Source organism: Corvus moneduloides, chromosome 3, assembly GCF_009650955.1.
Source record: "Corvus moneduloides isolate bCorMon1 chromosome 3, bCorMon1.pri, whole genome shotgun sequence".
Taxonomy (NCBI): domain Eukaryota; kingdom Metazoa; phylum Chordata; class Aves; order Passeriformes; family Corvidae; genus Corvus; species Corvus moneduloides.
This window is the reverse complement of record NC_045478.1, coordinates 97,837,272-97,858,949: the sequence shown is the minus strand read 5'-3', so window position 1 is coordinate 97,858,949 and position 21,678 is coordinate 97,837,272. Positions and strand designations below refer to the sequence as shown.

Sequence of the window (21,678 nt, the reverse complement as noted above, 5' to 3'; positions counted from 1 at the left end):
ACTCACTGGCGTGATGCTCGTGTGTTTAGGTGTGTGCTTATTTTTTTCATACTTCGAGTGCTTGCTTTGTATATGATACCTGTATTCTTGAGTTGAAAATGCTCTCGGTAAATGTGTGGACTCAGTTGAGGTCAGTGGTACAAGAGATGATTCTACTGTAGCTAAGTATTAACGTCACCTTATGGATGTGCAGCTTTCCTGCCCCAGCTCCTTCAAGTGTCCTTTTCCAGTACAGTTTATGTATTTAGTTTAATTTTACTGAGAGGAAAGCCCCAAAGTTGTGCTAGTATAAGCTGCATTTCCAGTTTCCTCCAAGGTCCCTTTCTGTATTCTTGAAGTTTTGTGGCAGAGCTAAGTCCATAGTCTAGAGCTGAAGGGCTTTGCAGTCATGGATGCCTGGGTATGCTCCCTGCTGTCTTTTCCAGAATTTTGCTGGTATCCATATGGGTTCCAGAGAAGTTGTATCTTCGTAACTGCAGTTAGGTTTCACCATGAGGCTCTAATGATCAATGATCGTGCCTCTTTATGCTGCATTAAGCTTGTGGTAAATCTAATGGCTGGTGCTTTTTAGGGAAGATGTAGCAGTGAGAGCGTGAAAGTGTGTCATTCCTGACTAGGTAGTGGCTACAGAGCAAGCATAAGAGCCTCTCTGATAAAGTAGTCACTCTGTTCAGAGAGTTGGCAGAATTCCTTACAGTGGTTCTGCTGGAATAAGCTGCATCTGTACTTGAAAGGTTTTTAATTTTCATATACCCGGCCCAGCATAGACATGGAAATTATCTACAAAGACAAGTGTGATTTTCTTTCTTATGGCAGAGGGGAAGCAGTGACAATAATAAACTGTTCTGACATTCATTGTGAGCTGCCACTGTTTTAAAGTCAGAATGAGCAGTTTTGGGAAGGCCCTTGTCACACCAACTAGATGCATAAGGACCAGCCTGAACTGAGGTTTTTTCAAGGTCATCACATAGTTAAATGAATGTGTGTATCCTTATTTTCAAATATTAATTTGTTCCTGCTTTCCTTGTGGAAAAAAGCCCAACTCATCTGTTGGTATTATTTTTGCTTTATTTGAGAATTGTTGAAGTTTTAGACAAAAATTACCATCGTTAACTAGCACAAAGAGACTATCAAGGTTTTTTTTATTCCTTTCTTTTCTTGCAGTAATTTTAAAATGTTCTAGAATTAAGGGAACCCTTACCAAAAGAAATAGAAAGCAAGCAGGCAAAATCACTGTAAAAATGTAGCACAGTAACCTTTCTCTCATTGAAGGTATTAAGAAAGGGTGGTGAAGTGAAGAGAGGGGAGGTCTGGGGAGAAAGATTTAACTTCATTGCGAGAGACTGATTGATTATTTTTGTGAACTCTGATCTTACACCTTGTCTCAGGTGGAACTTGCAGTAGTTTTACTGTGAACTTGATCCAAGCACGGAATTTCAAGATCTGGTGTTGAAGCTTGAATTTATTGAGATAAATCAACTACAGAAGTTATCTTGGCCCCACTGAAATAGGTGACGAAATCTCCATTGTTAAGCAAGGCATTGGCTTCAAGACTGACAGGATGGGTGGCATGGGGGAATTTCAGCTTGGATTTGGGGGTGCTGATATGGACTGCACTGCTGAAATAGTTACACATCTGTCAATTCATCCTATTCAAGTTTCAGAAGATTTCCCAAACATAATAACTGAAAGGAGTATAAATGGCTGTTCAGATAATTATTGGCAGTTGTTAGCTGATATAGCTCATGTGCTTGTGGCAAGGTTTGGTTTTTAAACTAGGATGGACTAGAGTGGCAATGAAAAGGTATTAATTGGGCATTGGCTTATAAATCAGCTGAGAAATGATCAGTTCATAAAGAAGTTATGGGATTGCAGAATAATTTTTCAGAGTCTTTGAAAACTATATGCACAGAAGGACAAGTATGAAACTCGAGTATTCTCTAATAGAAGCAAGGTAAGAGCATCTGAGGGACTGACTCAACATTCCTTGAAGTATTGTTTTGCACAAATAACATACGCTAACAGTCTGCACTATTGCATACAGTAGTTTGTAGAAATGCTTAGGAGCATCTAATTTCTTTTGGGCAGGCAAATGTCTCCTTCCTGAGGAACTGCTGAGATTATGCCTCCTTTGCCTCTTTTGGGATGAAACCGGTACCTTTCAAAATGTTTTATGAATATTGAAATTCCTGAGGAATTGTGTATGTGGTGAAGCAGCTTGGAAGACAGAGCCCAAAATAGGCCATAGCATAGTGATGAGGATAGTCATTGCTGGGGGAAAGGTCTGAGCCCAGCCTTTAGCCTGGGGAGTCCCATGGGATAGGGAAGCATCCTGACTTCCAGACTGAGGTTACTCTGGCTTTTTTCTGTGTGGTTTAAAAAAGTCTGTTTCCTGATGAAAGTTTTCTCAAGATTTTGGTATTGCTGAGAGCAGCTCTGGATGCAGTAGGAAAAAGATTGTGTTGAATAAATTAGAAATTCTGTGCTGAACATGTGTCTTTGGGGGAAACCAGACTGTAGACAGCCACACTGGGCATTCACACGTGTACTTGGTGTGTTGACTGTATCTGGATTAGCCTTTAGTATCATATAACAGTTCAACTGTTAGTTGAACAGCACATTTCCTGTTTTTTTTCTTAACATACTAAAATATCACTGTGTATTTTGGAAGTTCGATAAGTTAACACATTTGACAAACTCAAATCAGTATTTTTTTAATGGCGTACTAAAGGGAAATAAAATGTAAGAGTTGGATAAACAGCCTATTGTAGGTTGTCTGTGTTGTAGTGTGTGGTTTCTATTTCCTTCTGTGTGTGGAGCTGGTATTTCACAATTGTGTAACGATCCTGCTTGTCCTCTTAGGTGTTCATCTGCCAGATCGTAAAAACCATGGAGAGGCATAATGTGCCTAGAAATTCATGAGAGGAAGCACTTTTGTGTCCCTTTTCTTGTTGCTATTTTTCTGATTCCTGAATAGTTTCTATTTTTTAGAGTAGTTTTTCTCAGAAAGGTTTTTTCATAATTCTTTCGAATATTTAAAAATTACCGATTTCTTCTCATACTCTGTTGCATACAGATGTATTTGAAATATTGATGCTTAAATTCAGTTCCACAGCTAATTTCAAACATTAGAAATTCATCTTAAAAGTACTGTTCAGATTTAGATTCTTGGACTGAAAACATATTTTTGTATATTTAGAAAGTTAATGCTTGCATAATGCACTATGTGACTAGGTTAGAATCACAAATTTCTTACTTTGTTAGCTGTTCTTTAGAGCACAGTTCCTGGTAGATTTTGCAACAGTGTAGTAGTTACTTTTTTGATTACTCTGGGAAAGAATATATTCATAAGGAGTAATTCCATATTGTAGAATATAAGTACAGCATAGTTTATAAGTGAGTAGTTAAGGCCTTGTGTTTCACAAAGTGTATTTTAAAATTAATTTTGTTTCCTTACTCCTGTTGTCCTGAAATGACAGTTTTTGGAAAATTGTGATGTTTGAATGAGATTTTCGTTTGCAATGAATTTTTCAATATTTACCTCTTTTCTACTGAGTGCTGTGCAGCATATGATTTTTTTACAGTAACAAGAGGGGGAAGTGGAAATACCTCTTAATATCAACTTTTGTATTCCATCCACATAAAAATCAATTTTTTGAGAGCAGAGGGCTTGACATGGTGAGCTGCTCTTAAGTTGATTATAAGATAACAGTCTTGGTTACTTACAAGAATCTGAAATTCACTTCGCAAGATACTAGATTGCTCAAAAGTCATATTGACTTGAAATTTAAGAATAAACTATATGGTAATAAGGGTTTGAGTTTATACTCTTTTCTTACACTTCTGTGTTGCAGAGAATGCAAATGAGGTCTGATTGTTCCTGTGTAGGAGTTTCCTTCACTGGATCCGAGGCTGCCTGTTGGATAGGAACGTGAGAGAGAACTGACAGGGTAAGGCAGGAAGTGGTTACAGCACGTTAGCAACCTGAAGTGCACACTGCTGATATGTTACCCAATGGGTGATAAAACTCGGGTTGTTTCCCCCTGGTTCAGAAGCACACTGAGCAAAATACTAGCACTCTGGAAATGAATGAGAGTTCTGGTGGAAATTTGTGTGAGGGAAGGACGTGAGTTCTGGGTGTTCGACCTCTGCAGTCAGTGTGGAGTCACTTAATGCTGCTGCAATCCTTTTATGTAATTTAGCAAGGGATGGATTGGGTTAGTAGAGGTGTCTTACATCCGTGCTCAGAAAGGTTGTGAGGGGTGAAAATGCCACCAATTTGATGTAGCACACTCAGTTCACAGCGGTACCATTCTCTGCAGTGACTGTTGCACTAACTGATTCGTTCTGGTTTTGTTGTTCTGGTGACTGTTGTTCCAGTGGCAATGTGTTTCTTCAGCTATTCCATAGTGAAGTTACTATTTACCGTTGGGATTGTCAGTTAAAATTCTGAATGGAGAATGGTAGAGCAACAGAACAATTCAGAAGATTTGATAGGACAGGTTCATTATAAAGCACGGGAGAGATCTTGTCAGAATTCCTGCTGACATGATGTATACAAAGTCATATTGAAGTTGTGAAGATTAGTGGGTGTGTGTCATAATGACAACAGTAATTGCTTCAGGTGCTATGTGCGTTACTGTGTGCAAGTTCATCTCCCATTATAAAGGTTTAGCTACAGCAGTTGTTACCTTGCTCTGAAGCATCAATTTCCAAAGGTCAGTGTTCACTCTCAGGAGTCATGCTGCCAGTCAGGGATTGATCCCATGTATTTGCACAAAACTTTTAAGTCTAGATTTTTCCAACGGTTTTGCAGATAAATTTATTTATGTGTTACTTACCAGGTTTTGATATTGATCATATCACACTTTTTGGAAATGATTGCTCTAAATGTTGCTCTTCTAAGCTATCCATTAGCTTGTGCTTTTTGCAGAAAGTGAAAATAGTGGTTTATTGCATTGTATCTGAAGTGATCTATTAAGGCTGTATGAAATTATGTGACTTTGAGAAAGGAAAATAATTATTTTGTGGCAAGCTTGAATATAGCTTGAGTAAATTTAAAATCCAGTGCTTACAGCTCTTAGAATACGGATAGTATATGAAGCATATGTGAATAGTTAGACTGCTTCCGGGCAAATCCAGTTTTAATGACGCTGCAGGTTGTAGAACCTGCATGTGTTAGATGATACTATGGGTTCTGTAGCATGTTGGTTAAAAATTTAGGCTGGTAAGGACCACTAGGGGTTACCTGGCCCTGCCCCCTGCTGTAAGCAGAACAAGCTTCACCCTTAGAACAGGTTGGTCAGGACCATTTGAGTTTTGAACATTTCCGAAGAGGGTGATTCCACCCTCTTGCTTGGACATTCTTCTTAGTGAACATTTTTCCTTGCATCGGGTTGGGATTTTCTGTGTTATGTGTTTTGGCCCTTGGTTTGTGTCTTGCTGTGTGTTGATGAGAAGAGACCTGCTTGGCTCATCTTAGTGCCCCTTTTAGCAGGCTGCAGGTAGCACCTGGGTTTGCCTTCTGTTGCTCAGGCTGAAGAAAGGCAGTTCCTTCATGTGACCACAGGATTTGACTTGCACTCTGTTGGACTCCTTCACGTTGTTTTGTATTTCTTTTAAGAACTGTGTGTATGTGTAAAAGCCAAACAGAGATTTCAGCACAAGTGCTGATGGAAAGGGAATCACTGCCCTGGACCGCTGCCTGCGCTGTGCTAATGTGAGTGCGTCGGTTGTATTCATATGTGTGCTGCAGCCCCACACTTGCTTTAAGCTGACTGAAGCACTGCTCCCTTCCCCCTCTCTTGTGCTGGCACCAGCACTGCTGTAGCCCTGTGGCAAACCAGAACCAGTCAAGAAGCCTGCTCATTCTAAGTTGAAACAGATCAATGTATTTTATCAGATTTTTTTGTTCCAGATGACTCTTCAAAGCCTTGAGCTGATCCAGGGAAAGTGGATGAGAGGAGGGCAGGACTGCTCTATTCATCTTTCGTTGCTCTTTGCTCTGTAGTAGGTCGGAGTGTTGAAATGAAGGCAGAGGCTTTAAGGCCAAGTAATAAGAGTCTCCCAGAGGATTGGCTTGCATAGCTGGGATTTCCTTGTTAAGTTTTATTACTTTCAACTTCTTTCCTATTCTGTTTGGGAGCATGTGATAAAGGGCACTCTGGTTATTTCCTGAAAGGGATAGGCAGGGCTTCTTGCACAAGTACATGTGATCCAAATTGAAATCTATGCTATATTTGCCGGTGTGGTAGCAAGCTACAGGGAATATCTGTGCTGGGTTGTGGCTAATTAGTGAGGATTGCCCTTTGTAAATTAGTTGGATGCACTAGCAGGGCTGAGTTTGGCCTACTTCTTATAAGCAGATTTTTGTGGCTTTTTTTTTTTTTTAAGACACTGTAGACCAGTATTGATAATTAGATATTGCTAGGCTACATTGTAACAGTGCTCCAGCAAGTTGTGTGACTCTTCCCAAGGTGTGTTTTCCCCAGCTGTCTCTAGCGTGGGCTCTTGGCAGGGCCCTGAATGCGTTGATGGGCCCCAATGGCCCAGCCAAGCCTTGCCTAGAGCCTCCACTGGCTGAAGTCTTCAAAGACTGATTCGAATATAGAAGTGAGTCAATATTTAAGGGTCTAGGCCAGTGATCTCCAAATGTTTTTGATTGCACGCCCCTATTGGTAAGATTTTTGAGCATGCACCCCCATTATATGTATATTTATTTACATACACAAGTATATGTGTGTATATTAAAACTTCATGTAGTACTGAAGTTTTGATACTTTCTTCTTGCACCCCACTGGATTGTCTTGCACACGCCCACTTTGAAGACCACTGTTCTAGGCTTCATAACTCTTAACTCCACTCGTTGTGGCAAGTTTTATTTTCAAACTCTCCTGGCTTAATATAGTTTATACCCATTTCATACATCACTCATTGCTTTGGCCACTGTATTGTTAATAAACAGTGAGGAGGACAGAAAAGCAGAAAAAGATAGTTGGCAAGAAAAGTGACGCTTTTCTATCACTTGTGCTGTAGAAAATGCTTTAGGAAAATTCCACAGGACAGGCTTACTTTTGTTAACACACTTTTAAATGATCATCTATGTCAAGGTCATGTGTTGGTCAAATTCCTCTTTTCGAAGCAGACTGAATGACTACTTTTGGGTGAATTTGCTTTTGGGTGTGCAAGTACTCTGTCTGATTGTTTGGCACTGCCTCTGTTGCTCTCCTGAAATTAATAGGGCACTAATCGTTTGGTAATCCGTGTTGAAAACAGGCATCAGTTAAAAAGATTTAAACCTGCAGTGTCCTGGTTTCAGCTGGGATAGAGTTGATTTTCTTCCTAGTGGCTGGTACAGTGCTGTGTTTTGGCTTTAGGATGAGAATAACACACTGATGTTTTAGTTGTTGCAGAGCAGTGCTTGCACTAAGCCAAGGCCTTTTCAGCTTCTCGTACTGCCCCGCCAGTGAGGGGGCTTATTTGTATTTGCAAGTAGTAATGAATACTGTGACCAGTATTTATGACTAGGGGGTCCTGCCTCCAGCTGGGTAAAGGAAGGGGACTACCAGGTTTGACTACCAGGTTTATTGGACTGTGGATTTGGCACATCAAAACCACAGGAGATACAGGACTCATTTCCACAACAACCTCATAGGCATCTAGGCCAAAGAGTTGGATATATCATCTTTGCTATCATGCATCAGCCTCTGGGAAAATCAAACAATACAGTGGACTGTTAAAGGCCACTCTGAGAGCAAGAGGTACTGGGACATTCAGACATTGGGATATCCATTTAGCAATAGCCATCTGATTAGTTAATGCTAGGGATCTGCTAAATTGGCTGGACCTGCCCAATCAAAACTTTCATATACTGTAGAAGGGGATAAAGTTCCTATAGTGCACATAGAAACTTATTTTGTGGAGGGCAATCTGGGTTGTTCCTGTCTTGGGCAAAGGCAAACCCATCCATGGGATTGCATTTGCTTAAGGACCTGGATGTACTCAGTGGGTAATGCAGAAGGATGGGAAAGTCCAATGTATACTCAAGGGGATTAGATTTTGGGTGAGAACAACCCATGATGACATTAATTGCTGTATAATACTGTATTTCATCACTACTCTGGTTGCTTTATGCCATATCTATGGTATTGCAGTAAGAATTACTCATATTAATGAAGAATGAGTGCTGATGAAACTGAGCAAAGTGAAGTGATGATGGAACCAGACTTCAGCAGGTAGTAATCCCAACACCACATATCATCTCTTTCTCTTTGAAAGACTGATATAACAGATGGAGCCCAAAGTCCTGGACTAAGTGAACTCAGTGGACGTCTTAGAAGGATGGCACATAGACTATGGGCCTATATGTCTGCATATATCTCAAAAGACAGGAAAGGTGGTTGTGATTATTTGGGATGTACTGGAAAGTATGGGACCTGGGCATGATGAGATTGGTATAGAATAAGGGGGTGGATATTGTCCTGGTTTTGACTGGGGTAGAGTTAGTTTTCTTTCTAGTAGCTGTGCTTTGGATTTAGGATGAGAATAATGTTGATAACACACTGATGTTTTAGTTGTTGCTGAGCAGTGTTTGCACCAAGTCAAGGACTTTTCCGCTTCTCACAGCACCCCACCAGTGAGGAGACTGGAGGTGTGAAAGAAGCTGGGAGGGGAAACAGCCAGCAGAGCTGACCCCAGCTAACCAAAGGGTTATCCCATACCATTTGGCATCATGTGGAACAGTAAAATCGGAGGGAAATGGCTGGAGGGTGATGGCCCATTGCTTGGATTGAGCTGGGCATCAGCAGGTAGTGAGCAATTGCATTGTGCATCACTTCTTTTGAATATTCTTTCATCATGGCTATTATTTTCCCTTTCTTTTTCTGTCACATTAAGCTGTCTTTATCTCAAGTTCTACCCTTTTTTTCTGGATTATCTCCCCTATTCCACTTGGGGGAACGAGCAAGTGGCTGTGTGGTTGCTCAGCTGCCTGCCAGGTTAAACCACAACATGCAGTTACATGGTTGTGTCCGTCTTTGGTATGTATGGTGAAATAGGAACAGATTTTGGTCTAAATAGGTAGGTTTATGACTTGGCTGTGATCTTGATGGTTCTTTCACAGACCACATACCCCTGTGAGTCTGTTTAAATTGCACATTGCTCCAGTGGTAATTCACAAAACACTGCCATGCAGCATCATGTTAGTGCAGTGTTGCTTACACGTGTTTGTGGGGATATTGAGACGGTGGTGATCTGTCTGTGTGTTTTTGTGAAGCCCCTTAGGCAGTGAATGCTCATTGGAACAACTTTTGAATGTAGCGAGAGCTGTGTGTGGTTAAGTGGCTCTGTGATGGAGCACTGATCAGCTGTATAAAAGCTTGGTGTTGGTTTTACACAGGTGAGCTCTTTGGTAAACCAGCCTTAAAAAATGAAATGGTGACACATTTTTTCATGTGTGACAGAATTCTGCTAGTGCTGACAAAAGTGTTGTTAAAGCTTATTAAGAAGGTGCACTTCTGAAGGGAACTGGTTGTGATTTTTGGTATTTATAAAAAATGCAGCTGTTTTCTTTGGGGGTTATTATCTGTCCTAAAATGGTAGGAATTTACGGTATGTTGCATAGATTTTTCTTGTACCACGTTTATCTAATAAAGCCAAGTGTATGTTTAGATAAAGGGTCTAATAGTGAAGATGATGTATTACCATTGGGGTTTTCTCACATCAGTGTTTTCATGCATTTTATTTTCCTTCTGATCATTATATGCAAGTTTTGAAGAATTCTGTGAACTTAACAAATTTATCTTAATTTGTGTCAGTTGTTTTAATACCTTCAGGAGTATTAATTGAACAAAGTTCAGTATTGTCACTTCTGCTAATGGTGAACGCTTATTGTAATAAAATCACAGAGCATATTTGGTTATGTAAAGAAAAGACATTTTATTGTGTTTTAATAATGCTGTCAGTATTGCCATAGACACATGAGTTGGGATATTCAAAAGTAGGTTCGCAGTGTGGAAACAAAGATAATTTTGACTCACGGTAAATTTTTGCTTTTGGTTAGCTGGGAGACTTTGGAACCTTGTTCTTGAGACATGGGTATGCTTTCAGCAGTTAGAGGAAATAACAGCTTTCTGTAAGTGGTACTACCAGTACAGTTAAAGCAGAATGCTAGTTGCTTATTAATTTGATCTTAGTAACACAAGTTTACATTTAAATTTCATGACATCATACTATGCCATGCCACTTGCTTATCGTTAAATTGCAGTATCAGTGCTCAAGCTGGTGGCTCTATGCAAGAGTAAGCAGCTGGAATACTGAATTGTGGGAGAAATTGCTTTTCTTAAGGTGCATAATCACCTCATGAATGCTGATTTTTGTCAACATTGAGATAGTTATTGATAGCTGTGCTTTGCTTTTCTGTTCTCCCAGAGAGGTGATGCTGAATGATCCTTATACTGGCATATGCTCCATTTCTCCTTCACCCTCACTGTAAACTAAAGCACAGAGAAAGAAAAAATCTGAATAAGGCTATGCAGTATAGAGGACATGGTACCCTCTGCTAGTCTACAGTATAAGCTATTTTCAGAACCAGTGGAGTATAGAAAAATTTCAGGAAAGAGGTTACAGAATCACAGGACAGCCAAGGTGGAAATGAATATCTGGAGATCACATTATCCCCTGTCCTGCTCAGAGGAGGCTCTACCAGAGCAGCCTGCTCAGGGTCAGAGCAGGCAGGTCAAGGCTGTGGTCCAACTGTGTTCTGGGCATCTCTAAGGATGGAGAGTCCATAACCTTGCTGAAAAACTTGGGCCAGTATTTGGCTACCCTCAGAGTTTCATAAAAGAAAAGTTTTTTCTGTTGTCTACATAGACTTTTTGGTTTATTTTGTTTTGATTTGTGCCCCTTGCCTCTTGTTCATTCACTGGAGACCACTTAGAAACGTTTGGCTCAGTATTCTTAATACCCTCACACCAAGTATTTATACACAAGATAAAGATTCCCCCACACTTTTCTATTCTTCAGGCAGAACAGTCCTGGTGGTCTCAGCCTCTTGTATAGCAGGTGCTTCAGCCCCTTCTCTGTTTTAATCATTATGGAGATCAGGATGAGGAATGATTCATGTGGATCTCTGGTCAGGGAGAGTAAGTTTCTATTTGGCAAGAAGTAAGAGAGAGAAGACAATGAGTTAAAGCCAAAACTGTGTTAAAACATTTGAGTGATAAGTATGACAGCACATTTTTTAAGGGAAGTTGAGAAAAAAACAAACATGGAATGCAATGATCAACTTGATGTGATTAGAAAATACTGTAAAGATGAGATTGGATAACTTAAAGGAAGCCAGGGTACCAAGAGGTTTTGGAAATGCTAACATCTGTTGATAATTGAACTGGGGATTAGATGGGATGGTCCTGAGAGTTACTGACAAGGACAAGGGAGATGATATTCTGAGAGTTATGATGAACAGGAGAGCCCAGAATGTGCAAACAGAAGCTTTGAAGGAACAGCAGTTGGAGGGGAGAGGGGAGTGTGAGAGTGTTTTTGGTGCAGCAGTACCTGATGGAGTAGGCCGTGTGTGAAGGAGTTGGTGGTCGTGACACTGTGAGGCTAAAAAGGCTCTGCATTGGATAGTTGCCCTCAGTTTGGGCAGTGCACATAAATTCCCTCCCTACCCATTGTTAAAAGGACTGTCAGAACTCTGTACTATTTATTAAACAAAGTTTAAGTACACTTTTGAATATTGCTGAGGAGAAACTTGAAATGGCCACATTGTCACTTAGCTATTGCTAAGAAAGGTCTGTTAGAAAATACTGTTTCTTTTAATGCTTAGTCATGTCTTGGCTATAGTTATGGTTCTAGACTGTAGCAGCATCCTCATGACACTGACCTAAGTTTATTTACCTTTTTGGCTGCTCAGTGTTAAAGCCACTAATGTGTAACAGCCTTTGTAGGTTCTGTAGGGTTTGGTTATTCACTCACTTCCTATAGAAGCATTTTAATTGGACTCTTAGATTGCATTGTGTTGATATTTTTACTACTTGAATTCATAGAAATTCTTTTTAATCAGTTTGCTTAATCATTTGTCTTTCTTTGATTTAAAATTCTAAAAACCCCCTGAATGGTAAAACACTGCATGGGATTTTATAAATTTTTGCATGTGACTGAATTTGATTTTGAGATAAATCAGCAGACATGTGTAGAAGGTGCAGGTCTACTTAAGAACTTTGTCAATAGTAGACAGCTATCAACTTCATAAATTGTTTAATAAAAAATACTGAGATAGTCTAAATTGGTATTGTTGAAAACAAACTTTTGCGTTATACATACCAAATATCCATCCTCTCCTTCTTTATTCTAGTTGTCATGGATGATGACGATGATGAATCCTGTCTCCTTGATCTTATTGGGTAAGTTTTCCTTCCATAAGTAATTATTGCAGAAAAGTTGGGAATAATAATTTTGCAAAATCGTCTTCTAGAAGATGATTCTATCTCAGTATTGTCTAAAGACGAGGTGACTTGCAATGAAATGAGTAGACATTCTTCACTTCTTCCACGTGGAGATGTGTGGATTGCAAGGCCTTCAATTCTGGTGGTTAGTAGCTGACAGTCCACTTGCTGACATTCTCCTCAGGGGAGGCTAAGCAATGTGTGTTCATGGAGAATGGATTCTCTTCTCAGGTAGCAGTAATACCAGATCAGTGTTGATGCATGTTACTGCATGGATGTTAGGGATGTTACTACAAACTTCACTGCAAGTAACTTTTTAAAATCAAAACCCCAAAGATCTCAGATTTTTTTTGTGGAACTAGATAAGTTGGTGGAACTAGATGATTTATTAATACTATGCTTGTATTTTAAGGGAAAAGAAAAGTTTTTTTTTCTTAATTACAAATACGTAAATATTTCATTTCTACTAATAATACACGTTTGCATCTAAATGTTAGAAAAAAAGAATAGCTCTGTACTGTTGTGTATTCACAAGAATTTACCAGCATTTTGGTCAAAGATACTTCATTTTAATAAAATTGGTGATTTTGAATGGTCGTGTGGGTTGTTGGGGGTTTTGTTTGCCCCCCTCTCCCTTATTTCCATAACAGATTTATATGAGCTTTTATAATTCTATATGGCAATCTCCGAAAATAATTAGGATAGCTGAAACATGAGCAAGTTTTGTGTGGATTGTGTATGTGACAAGTTGCCTTCCTTTGGCTACCATCCTCGTCAGTATTCAAGAACAGATAATATGCTATAAATGCATTGAAAACACAAGAAGAGAATTGAGCTTTTCATGCACAATACTTTGTTCATACTCTTCTGGAAATTAGTCTGACATCGGTCTCATACCTGCTGTTAAAAGATCATTCCCAGTTCATACAAGCATTTTTTACTGTCTTAAGTGTAGGAAATAAACGGACTTTTTACCTTTCTCACACACCTGAAAACTTCCAGTGAAACCAGTGAGAGCTGTAACTTCAGAAAAACCAAAACATCTCCACAGTGGCTGCTGCAGTTTGAGGGTTGCTCTGGGTGCTGTAGCAAAAGCAGTGCCAGTAAAGGCTTGGTTACATTCTGTGAAGTAACTGTTGTGCGAGGTTGCTGATTGTGGCCATATGAAAACACTGCTTGGAACATAAAGATGATCATGGGACAGTTAAGTGCTCTGTCATGAGCACAAATCATGAGTATCCTGGTACAAGATCACAGGTGGTCCAGAAAATGAAGTGCTCTCCATACAGATGAGTGTTTGTGTGAAAAATTACAGTGTTCTTCCTGCTGCTGGCAGCATTTACTGTCTTAAGCGTCTAGAAGACTGGAAAACAATTTTTTTTTCATCTGATCTGTGATTTGGTAAGTGCCTTTTAGAATTCCTTCCTTACTAAACACAATATTTAAGATGATGAAATGTTCTTAAATTTTTAATTGCATTTTGCACAACTGAAAGACAATGAGGGTAATTAGTATTAAATGGCCTGCTTATTTTACTGATAAAATTCATAAGCATAATAGAACCCTATATGAGATCATGAGTTCTGTGCTGCTTAATTTTTGAAATTCAGTGAAATCTACTATGAAAACGACATTTTTATTTTAAAATATATGTAACCACTTCAATATTGTAAGCATAGTAGTACCATAAAGTCCCTGTGAAGTACTGTCTAACATGCCTTTTGTAAACTTGTGAACACAATTTGTTTTTTAAAACAAAAAAAAGAGGAGTAGACGGGTGTTTGTCCTTTTAGAAGAGTAGATGTGAATCTGAAAGATCTTTAACTTTATGCCTCTTTCTTTTCTAGGACCATCAAGCAAGAAGGAGCCATTTTTAATTACTGCTTTTTTACATGAGAATCTCCTGCTTTTAAAAAATGTTTTATTATTACTTGTTAATCAATAAACATGTTTTAAAAATCAAAGAAATCCATGTCAGTTTACTCTTTATGCTTAGGGAAACACTGTTTAATTGTTACATTAGAATAATCCCATGTAACGCAGCCTTTTATTCTTTTTACTTGGTCTATACACTTAAATTAATGTATTTGTATTTGTTTGAATTTCTGATACTTATTCTCACTCATTCAGACTACATTTTTAATATGAGTTTTATTTAGTGCTAGTGCTAAGTTAATTAAATACACTGAAATTCGTAATATTAGTCTGTTATTCCTATGGTTGATTTAACTTGGAAAAGGTGCCACTTCTTCTTCTTGAGGGGACTGTTACTCTGGCAATCATAAATTTTTATTAACTTGTGTTAAAGGTGACAGAGAACGTATCAGAGAATCAGGTTTGTAAATACCCTGTTATTAGATGCTAGCTAAACAAGGTATTATAGTTTAGCTGTAGAAGAGGTGGTACCTGTGTTAGTTCTCACGTTATTTGGTGGTAGTATATTCCTTAGGTCTTGTACTGTGTGCTGCCATAAAATACCATGTGTTTTAAGAGAATATGAGTAACACCCTCAGAAGGGAAATAGAGTGCAACTAAAATTTTGTGATCAACATAGTTTATTACTTGCCTTGTTAAAATGGCAGCAGATACGATCAGCATCTGGAAGTTGTGCTGATACAGAAACACAGATCCCCAGATGATATAAACTTTCAGCTTTGCGTTGGATTCAATGAAAGATGTGTTTTTATTAGAAACCTGGTTTATATGAGTACAGTATGTGGCTTAGTTAAATTAGCCTCATTAGTAGAAAGGGCTTCCAAAAAGTGTTAACTTCTTTATCTTTTTTCTCCCTTTAAGGGACCCACAAGCGCTGAATTATTTTCTACATGGACCTAGTAGTAAATCGGTAAGTAGCATTGCTGTGTATTAGACATAGATACGCTTCATTGAATATATTATTTCTAAACACAATTTTTGTCTTTTACTAGAGCAATGAAGACTTGACTAATGCAGAATATTCTGTAGCCAACTCAAATTCAATCTTTGCCAACTCCAACGTAAGTGGTCAGGAGATAAATTACATTAGTACTGAGATTGCATGCTTCTGTATGGCCGTACTTGGCTTTTATAACACTGAATGAAGTAGATGTAGGTTTCAACTTTTTTTGTGTGAAAATTTTGAATACTGACATAGAACCTATCTTGTGCTCTTAGTATGTTAAGTATTGCAGTGGGGAATTAATTGAAAAATACTGCATTGTTGGGCTGTGTTTTGTAAATATGTAAAGATATATAAATATGTATATATTAAAATGTGTAAATATGTGAAGATGCTCTCTGGTATAACTCTCTCCAGCAAACTGCACTCCTGGCTTTAGAGACTGTAGGTGTAGTAGTGCTCAAAGATAGACCTTGAAGATTAGTCGTTCATATGTTTCCTGTGTATATTAGAATAGCTTTTTGTTTCTTACTTTATGTAGATTCTGGGCTGGCAGTTTTTAAAAAAAATAATTAATGGGTTGTTTTTTTTCTCTTTTTGTATTTTTTTCTTTAGACTCAGGAGGTAGTTTGGGATGTGTCCTCCCTGTAACTTCAGTGTTAGGGAAGTCACTTTAAATTCATTAGGTGTTGCAAGAAGTCTTCAGTGTTCCTTCTTGCCAGGACTGTATTGCAGCCTTTCGCTGTGTTTCACACAGTGAGGTTGTGGAATCTCAATCCTTGGTGACATATTCAAGGCTGGTCTGCTCTAGTGCGGGTGGCAGTCATGCTTTGAGTAGAATGTTTGATGACTTAGAGTTTGCTTCAGACCCACATTTCTTCGATTTCATTGGTGTGTTTTTTAAAACAACTGAATTGTTAATCCCACAATTAAGTTATTTGAATGCATAGACTAGGATTTTCCTGGTAATTCCTCTTTCTATTGTACTGTTATCTTGACTCTTGTTTGTTTTTCCTATGTTCATAACAGATACATGGATACACTTGTAGGTGTGTAGGGACCTTAAATAATTGGCAGGAAGAAATTCTGAGAACTATTAATCTGTGTGTGGAGAACTAGTGACTTTCCTGTAGGCACAGTAGTGTAATGGGAAGTGTTCGTCCTGTCGTTCTCCTTTCAGGATCGTTATTAAATATTGTAGAAGAAGCAGGCAAGCTGGTTGAGATAATGTTGAGGGAGTAGGGTACCAACAAGTAACAGGGTATGCCCAATTTTTGGCTTATGGGGAACAGTGGTTTCAAGCTGGTACCAGGCTGGCATTAGCAGACAGCAGCTTCCTGTATGCAGCACTGGCCAGAGGTGGGATTTGAGGACTCAACCTAAGAAAAAACAGGTTTGGGGGGAAAAAAGAGTGACATATGACATGCATTTGTTATAGCCTAGACTTCCTAGCTGTTCTTTGTAGACATCCTTCTGATAAGCATGACTAGGTAGGCAGGAGTCAGGTGTTTCTGGTATATTTTCAGAAAGTGAGTTTCTTTGGGTAATTTTGAGAGGCAGTGGGAGATTCTGGACAAGGTAGATTTGTTGCATAGGGAGTAGCAGTTGAAAGAAATAAAAATATTTGGTGAAAGCTAAGAGCTCTCTGGTATATGAGGTTGGGGATAGGTAATCTAGAAGGCAGGTGGTCAGAGGAGCAGGGATTCCTAGTGTATGTTCCTAGGATGACATACTACAGTTTTAATTCTCAGCACCTGTTCCTCTCATGCTCTGTACGCATCATTTTATATCTTCATATATCAAAGATATATATTCATATATCTCTTCACTGATGCCATCTTCTCTTCCCTTCTCCCTCCTGAGAGAGCCCCGTGCTGACATAAGTGAAGAATGACTTGATTGCAAATACAGATTCTTATGGTGCACTGGGAAGGAACAAATGTTACCGTAAACAGATGGTTTAACAGTCCCTGCTCATAAAATGAGATATCTGAAAACTTACGTGCTTCTGAGGTTTTTGTCATTAAAGTTTTTACAGATACTGAAAGTTCTGTATTTGTATGTATTCAGAACTGCTACCATGAAGTAGGATTGTCTGTCTTGCTGCCCGTCTCATGCCTTTCAGTGGCAGAGTTTACAAATTCAGTGTCAAGGGTTCAGTGGCTCAGCTGGTAAGCATGCTCAGCCAACACCTAACACAAGCAAGATGAAGTTCCTGCTGACTGAAGGAAAAGAAAGCACTGTCCACCCTTCCCACTCCCTTACACTGCCTCCCATCCCCCCATCCCCACCTTCCCTGAGTTGATTGAGCCTGTACCACCCCTACTGATTCCAGGTTGGTTTCCTGTGGCAGTTGTCATGAGAGGGTTCCCTAGCCATTGCCCTGTTGCCTGGCTTGTACTGGGTGGCTGCTTCCATTATCCTATTACAGTGTAATAGAACAGCATAAGAGAGCAGAATATTCATGGAGCCAGTGAGAATAAGACTCTTCTTGATGGTCAGCAGGTTCATGAAGCTGCAGAGGCTTTGATTTCTTCTTGAAATTAGCATGGTATTCTGCATGGCTCTTCTTCTGGATAGTAGTGATTGCGATATTAACTTGGAAAGTTCCAGTTCTTGCATATAAAATTGTTTTCTGATGTTAAATAGTCCTGGGAGCAGGGAATGAAACTTGGGATTCTCTGTTTCAGTGGGAGAGTTTTAAGCTATTAGTCTTGATTGCATGTAATATTATTTATTAGTGTTACTACTGGTAGTAGTAGTAGTTGTATTGTTAGTACTAACTGGAATAGTATTAGTGGAACTGTTTAAGTTACACAGTTGTAAAAGATTTCAGTTTGGTCATTGTCCTTGGAGACAAGTTACAGATGCAATAGGGAATTCTCCTCAGGAACCTGACAGTTAAGAGTCCTAATTATGGCCTAGTTAGTGATTCCTTTTTGCTTTGACTGATGGTAGCTTAGGTACAGTTGAGAACCTGATTTGTAGCTTTAGGTGTTCATGAGGTTCAGACACTGTGACTTTGAACCAGTGGTTTAATTCCTTTGTTAACAGAAGTGTTAAAAGCTTGCTGTAGCTTTATAGTTGTAACTTGAAAATGTTTTATCTAATCTTAAGAAAAATCTTTTAGTATTTTAAAACATGACGGAAGTTTTAGAAAATACACAGATTGTTTCAGAAACAGACTGGGGTAGAATTCTGAATAAATATGCTTGGGGAAGTTAGGGTGGGGACATCATTGCATGTGATAATTATGGCTTCCAGCATCCTCACACTGTTTACATGAGGTGAAAACAAGCGTCTATGACCTTCAGGGAGTAAAGGCTCAGGGTATGAATGTGACTGATAATTGCACACCCACAGTTTCCATTTATCCTGACCTAAAAAGAAACTGGTTGTAGCTTCTGAATAGCTGAGATGTGCTTATGCAATTTAGAAAGGTGTACTTTGCCTTGCTTAAAACTATTGCGAGTATTATTGTGCATTTAAATTGGTCATTCTATCTGCAGAAACCTGATGCTTGTGTTGTCTAGAGTTTCTGGAGAGAACTTTGTTTTAGGAAAATCTTGGCAGAGTAAATAGGTTTTGATTTTCCTTATCATGGTGTTTATGGATGTGGATTTGAAGGATTTTTTCATTAAAGGTGCCACTTAATATTTGTGGTAGTTCCAATGTTTATAGTTTCAGTAATCTTTTTACGAGCATAAACCACAAAGTCTGTGACTTTTTTTTTTTCTTCCTGCCTTGTTTCTAAAATTTTTTTAAACAAGGAATTAGTATAATGTTCTAACTTTATGAATGGTCACTAGTTTACACTAAGTGATTATAGAAATGCTGGTGGGATTTTGGAGATGAATCTCATTTGATAGAAGTCAGTGAAAGGAAAGCTTTCTCCTGCCTTTTCTCTGCTTGTACTGTTACTACTGAAGCCTTGCCCCAAAGTGAGGTACAGTGGAGGTGTTTTTGCTCCTTGTTTCTTTTATCCATTTGTTGGTAGAGTGCTCTGCTTGAGGAAGGGAAAATGGTACTTAGAGAGCATTTTGTGTCGTCTTGAAACAGTGCAGCTGCAGAGCTAAGTGCTGTGTATTGAGAGATTTGAGAAGGGAGAGGAGCGTCTCCAGCTGTCTGAGGGTGTGAGCAGGATATCCATGACCTGTTTGTGCTGTCAACATCACCCTGCACATGCTATGGGAAGAGTATAATTCTGTGTAGAAAGTTTGCTTGCATGAAGAAATAACAAATGAGGAAACAAAGCAGATACTGGAATTTCTGAAAGTGATTTATTTCTTGTTTTGCATTTCAGAACACTGATCCTAAGTCGTCTGTAAAAGGTGTAAGTGGTCAGCTTGGAGAGGGGCCTAGTGATGGACTGCAGCTGTCCAGTAGCCTTCAGTTTCTTGAAGATGAACTTGTGTCTTCTCCATTACCTGATCTTACTGAGGATCAGCCTTTTGATATTCTTCAGAAGTCGTTGCAGGAGGCCAATATTACTGAACAGACTTTGGCGGAAGAGGCATATTTGGATGCCAGTGTAGGTTCTAGCCAACAGTTTGCACAAGCTCAGCTTCATCCTTCTTCATCAGCATCCTTTACTCAGGCTTCTAATGTTTCTAATTACTCAGGTCAGACGTTGCAACCTATAGGAGTTACTCAAGTGGTACAGCAACCTGTTGGAGCATCATTTGCAAGCAATACAGTCGGTGTGCAACATGGCTTTATGCAACATGTCGGAATTAGTGTTCCTGGCCAGCATTTGTCTAATAGCAGCCAGATTAGTGGTTCTGGGCAGATACAGCTGATTGGTTCATTTAGTAATCAACCTTCCATGATGACCATCAATAACCTCGATGGATCTCAGATAATACTGAAAGGCAATGGTCAGCAAACACCTACAAACATGAGCAGTGGCCTCTTGGTTCATAGACAAACTCCAAATGGGAACTCGCTGTTCAGTAACTCAAATTCAAGTCCAGTAGCACAACCCGTAACTGTTCCATTTAACAGCACAAATTTTCAGACTTCGTTGCCTGTCCATAATATCATCATTCAAAGGGGTTTGGCACCAAACTCTAACAAAGTTCCTATTAATATCCAACCAAAGCCTGTTCAGATGGGTCAGCAGACTGCTTACAATGTGAATAACTTGGGAATACAGCAACATCATGTACAGCAAGGGATTCCATTTGCTTCTGCAAACTCACCTCAAAGTTCAGTAGTTGGTCCTCATATGTCTGTTAATATTGTTAATCAACAACAAAATACAAGAAAATCAGTTACACCTCAGACAGTTAGCAATGCTGGAGGTAGTATTGTTATCCATTCTCCTATGGGACAGCCTCATGCACCTCAAAACCAGTTTCTCATACCTACAAGTTTGTCTGTTAATTCTAACTCAGTTCATCATGTCCAGGCCATAAATGGACAACTTCTTCAGACTCAGCCTTCCCAGCTGGTTCCTGGCCAAGTGTCTGCTGAGCATGTAATGCTCAACAGGAACTCTACAAACATGCTAAGAGCCAACCAGTCGTATTCAGGACAGATGCTGAATAATCAGAACACAGCTGTTCAGCTTGTTTCCGGCCAGACATTCACAGCTCCTGGCAACCAAGTTATAGTAAATCATGGAACTTCCCAAATTGTTGGTGGACAGGTGCCACTGCAGCAGGCGTCGCCAACCGTGTTGCATTTGTCACCCAGCCAAGCTAATGTTTCTCAAGGCAGATCGAGTTTTACTACCATGTCACCTGGGCAGTCCACAGTCTCAAATATGTCAGCTTCTAATCGATTTGCTGCTGCAAGTTCTTCTGGTTCAGTACATCCCAGCTTGGGAGCATCGGTTCAGTCTGTCGCATCAGGAGGGAACTTCACAGGAGATCAGCTGGTCCAGAACAGAGCTCAAGTTGCCGTCAGCGCATCGCATCGTCTTCCAGCATCCTCCTCCAAGTCTGTCAGCACCTTTAGTCACACGTCTGTGGGAGTAACACAACAACAGTTTGCCTTTGGTCAGGTATGAAAGCTGCTTGAGAATGTGGCCAAAGAAAGGCTTCTAAGCTGTGCTAAAATCTGGTTAATACAGAGAATGTTAATTTTGCTGGTTTGTATTGTTACAAATACTGTGGAACTGCTGAAAATTACTGTAACCCAGAGTCATCATTTCACTTGGTATTTTCTAAATCTGTCACTGACTGAACAACTCTGTCACTTTGATTAATTCCAAAGATGATGTTGGTGATTTATAGTATTTTCAGAAGTGCTTAGGACTGATCCATTTCTGCTCCCATTTAAAGGAATGGGAATTATAAGTTTATACAATTGTGAGCTCTCCTGTAAACCTTACCATAGGCTAGATGTAAA

General features: G+C 39.3%; 1 protein-coding gene across 6 annotated transcripts in view; it reads left to right on the top strand.

Moving 5' to 3' along the window:
• The window catches only part of BICRAL (BRD4 interacting chromatin remodeling complex associated protein like), a 36,818-nt gene that overhangs the window by 3,951 nt on the left and 11,189 nt on the right, over window positions 1–21,678 (top strand). For 3 of the 6 annotated variants that reach the window (XM_032102885.1, XM_032102880.1, XM_032102881.1), the window contains exons 2-5: window positions 12,356–12,404; window positions 15,243–15,291; window positions 15,374–15,442; window positions 19,628–21,331. In XM_032102885.1, the coding sequence (XP_031958776.1) occupies window positions 12,361–12,404; window positions 15,243–15,291; window positions 15,374–15,442; window positions 19,628–21,331 (1,866 nt within the window). In that variant the 5' untranslated portion in view covers window positions 12,356–12,360. Of the gene's footprint in view, window positions 1–3,854; window positions 3,951–9,274; window positions 9,398–12,355; window positions 12,405–15,242; window positions 15,292–15,373; window positions 15,443–19,627; window positions 21,332–21,678 lie in introns of all 6 variants that reach the window. The other 3 variants (XM_032102882.1, XM_032102883.1, XM_032102884.1) reach the window with 2 other exon arrangements.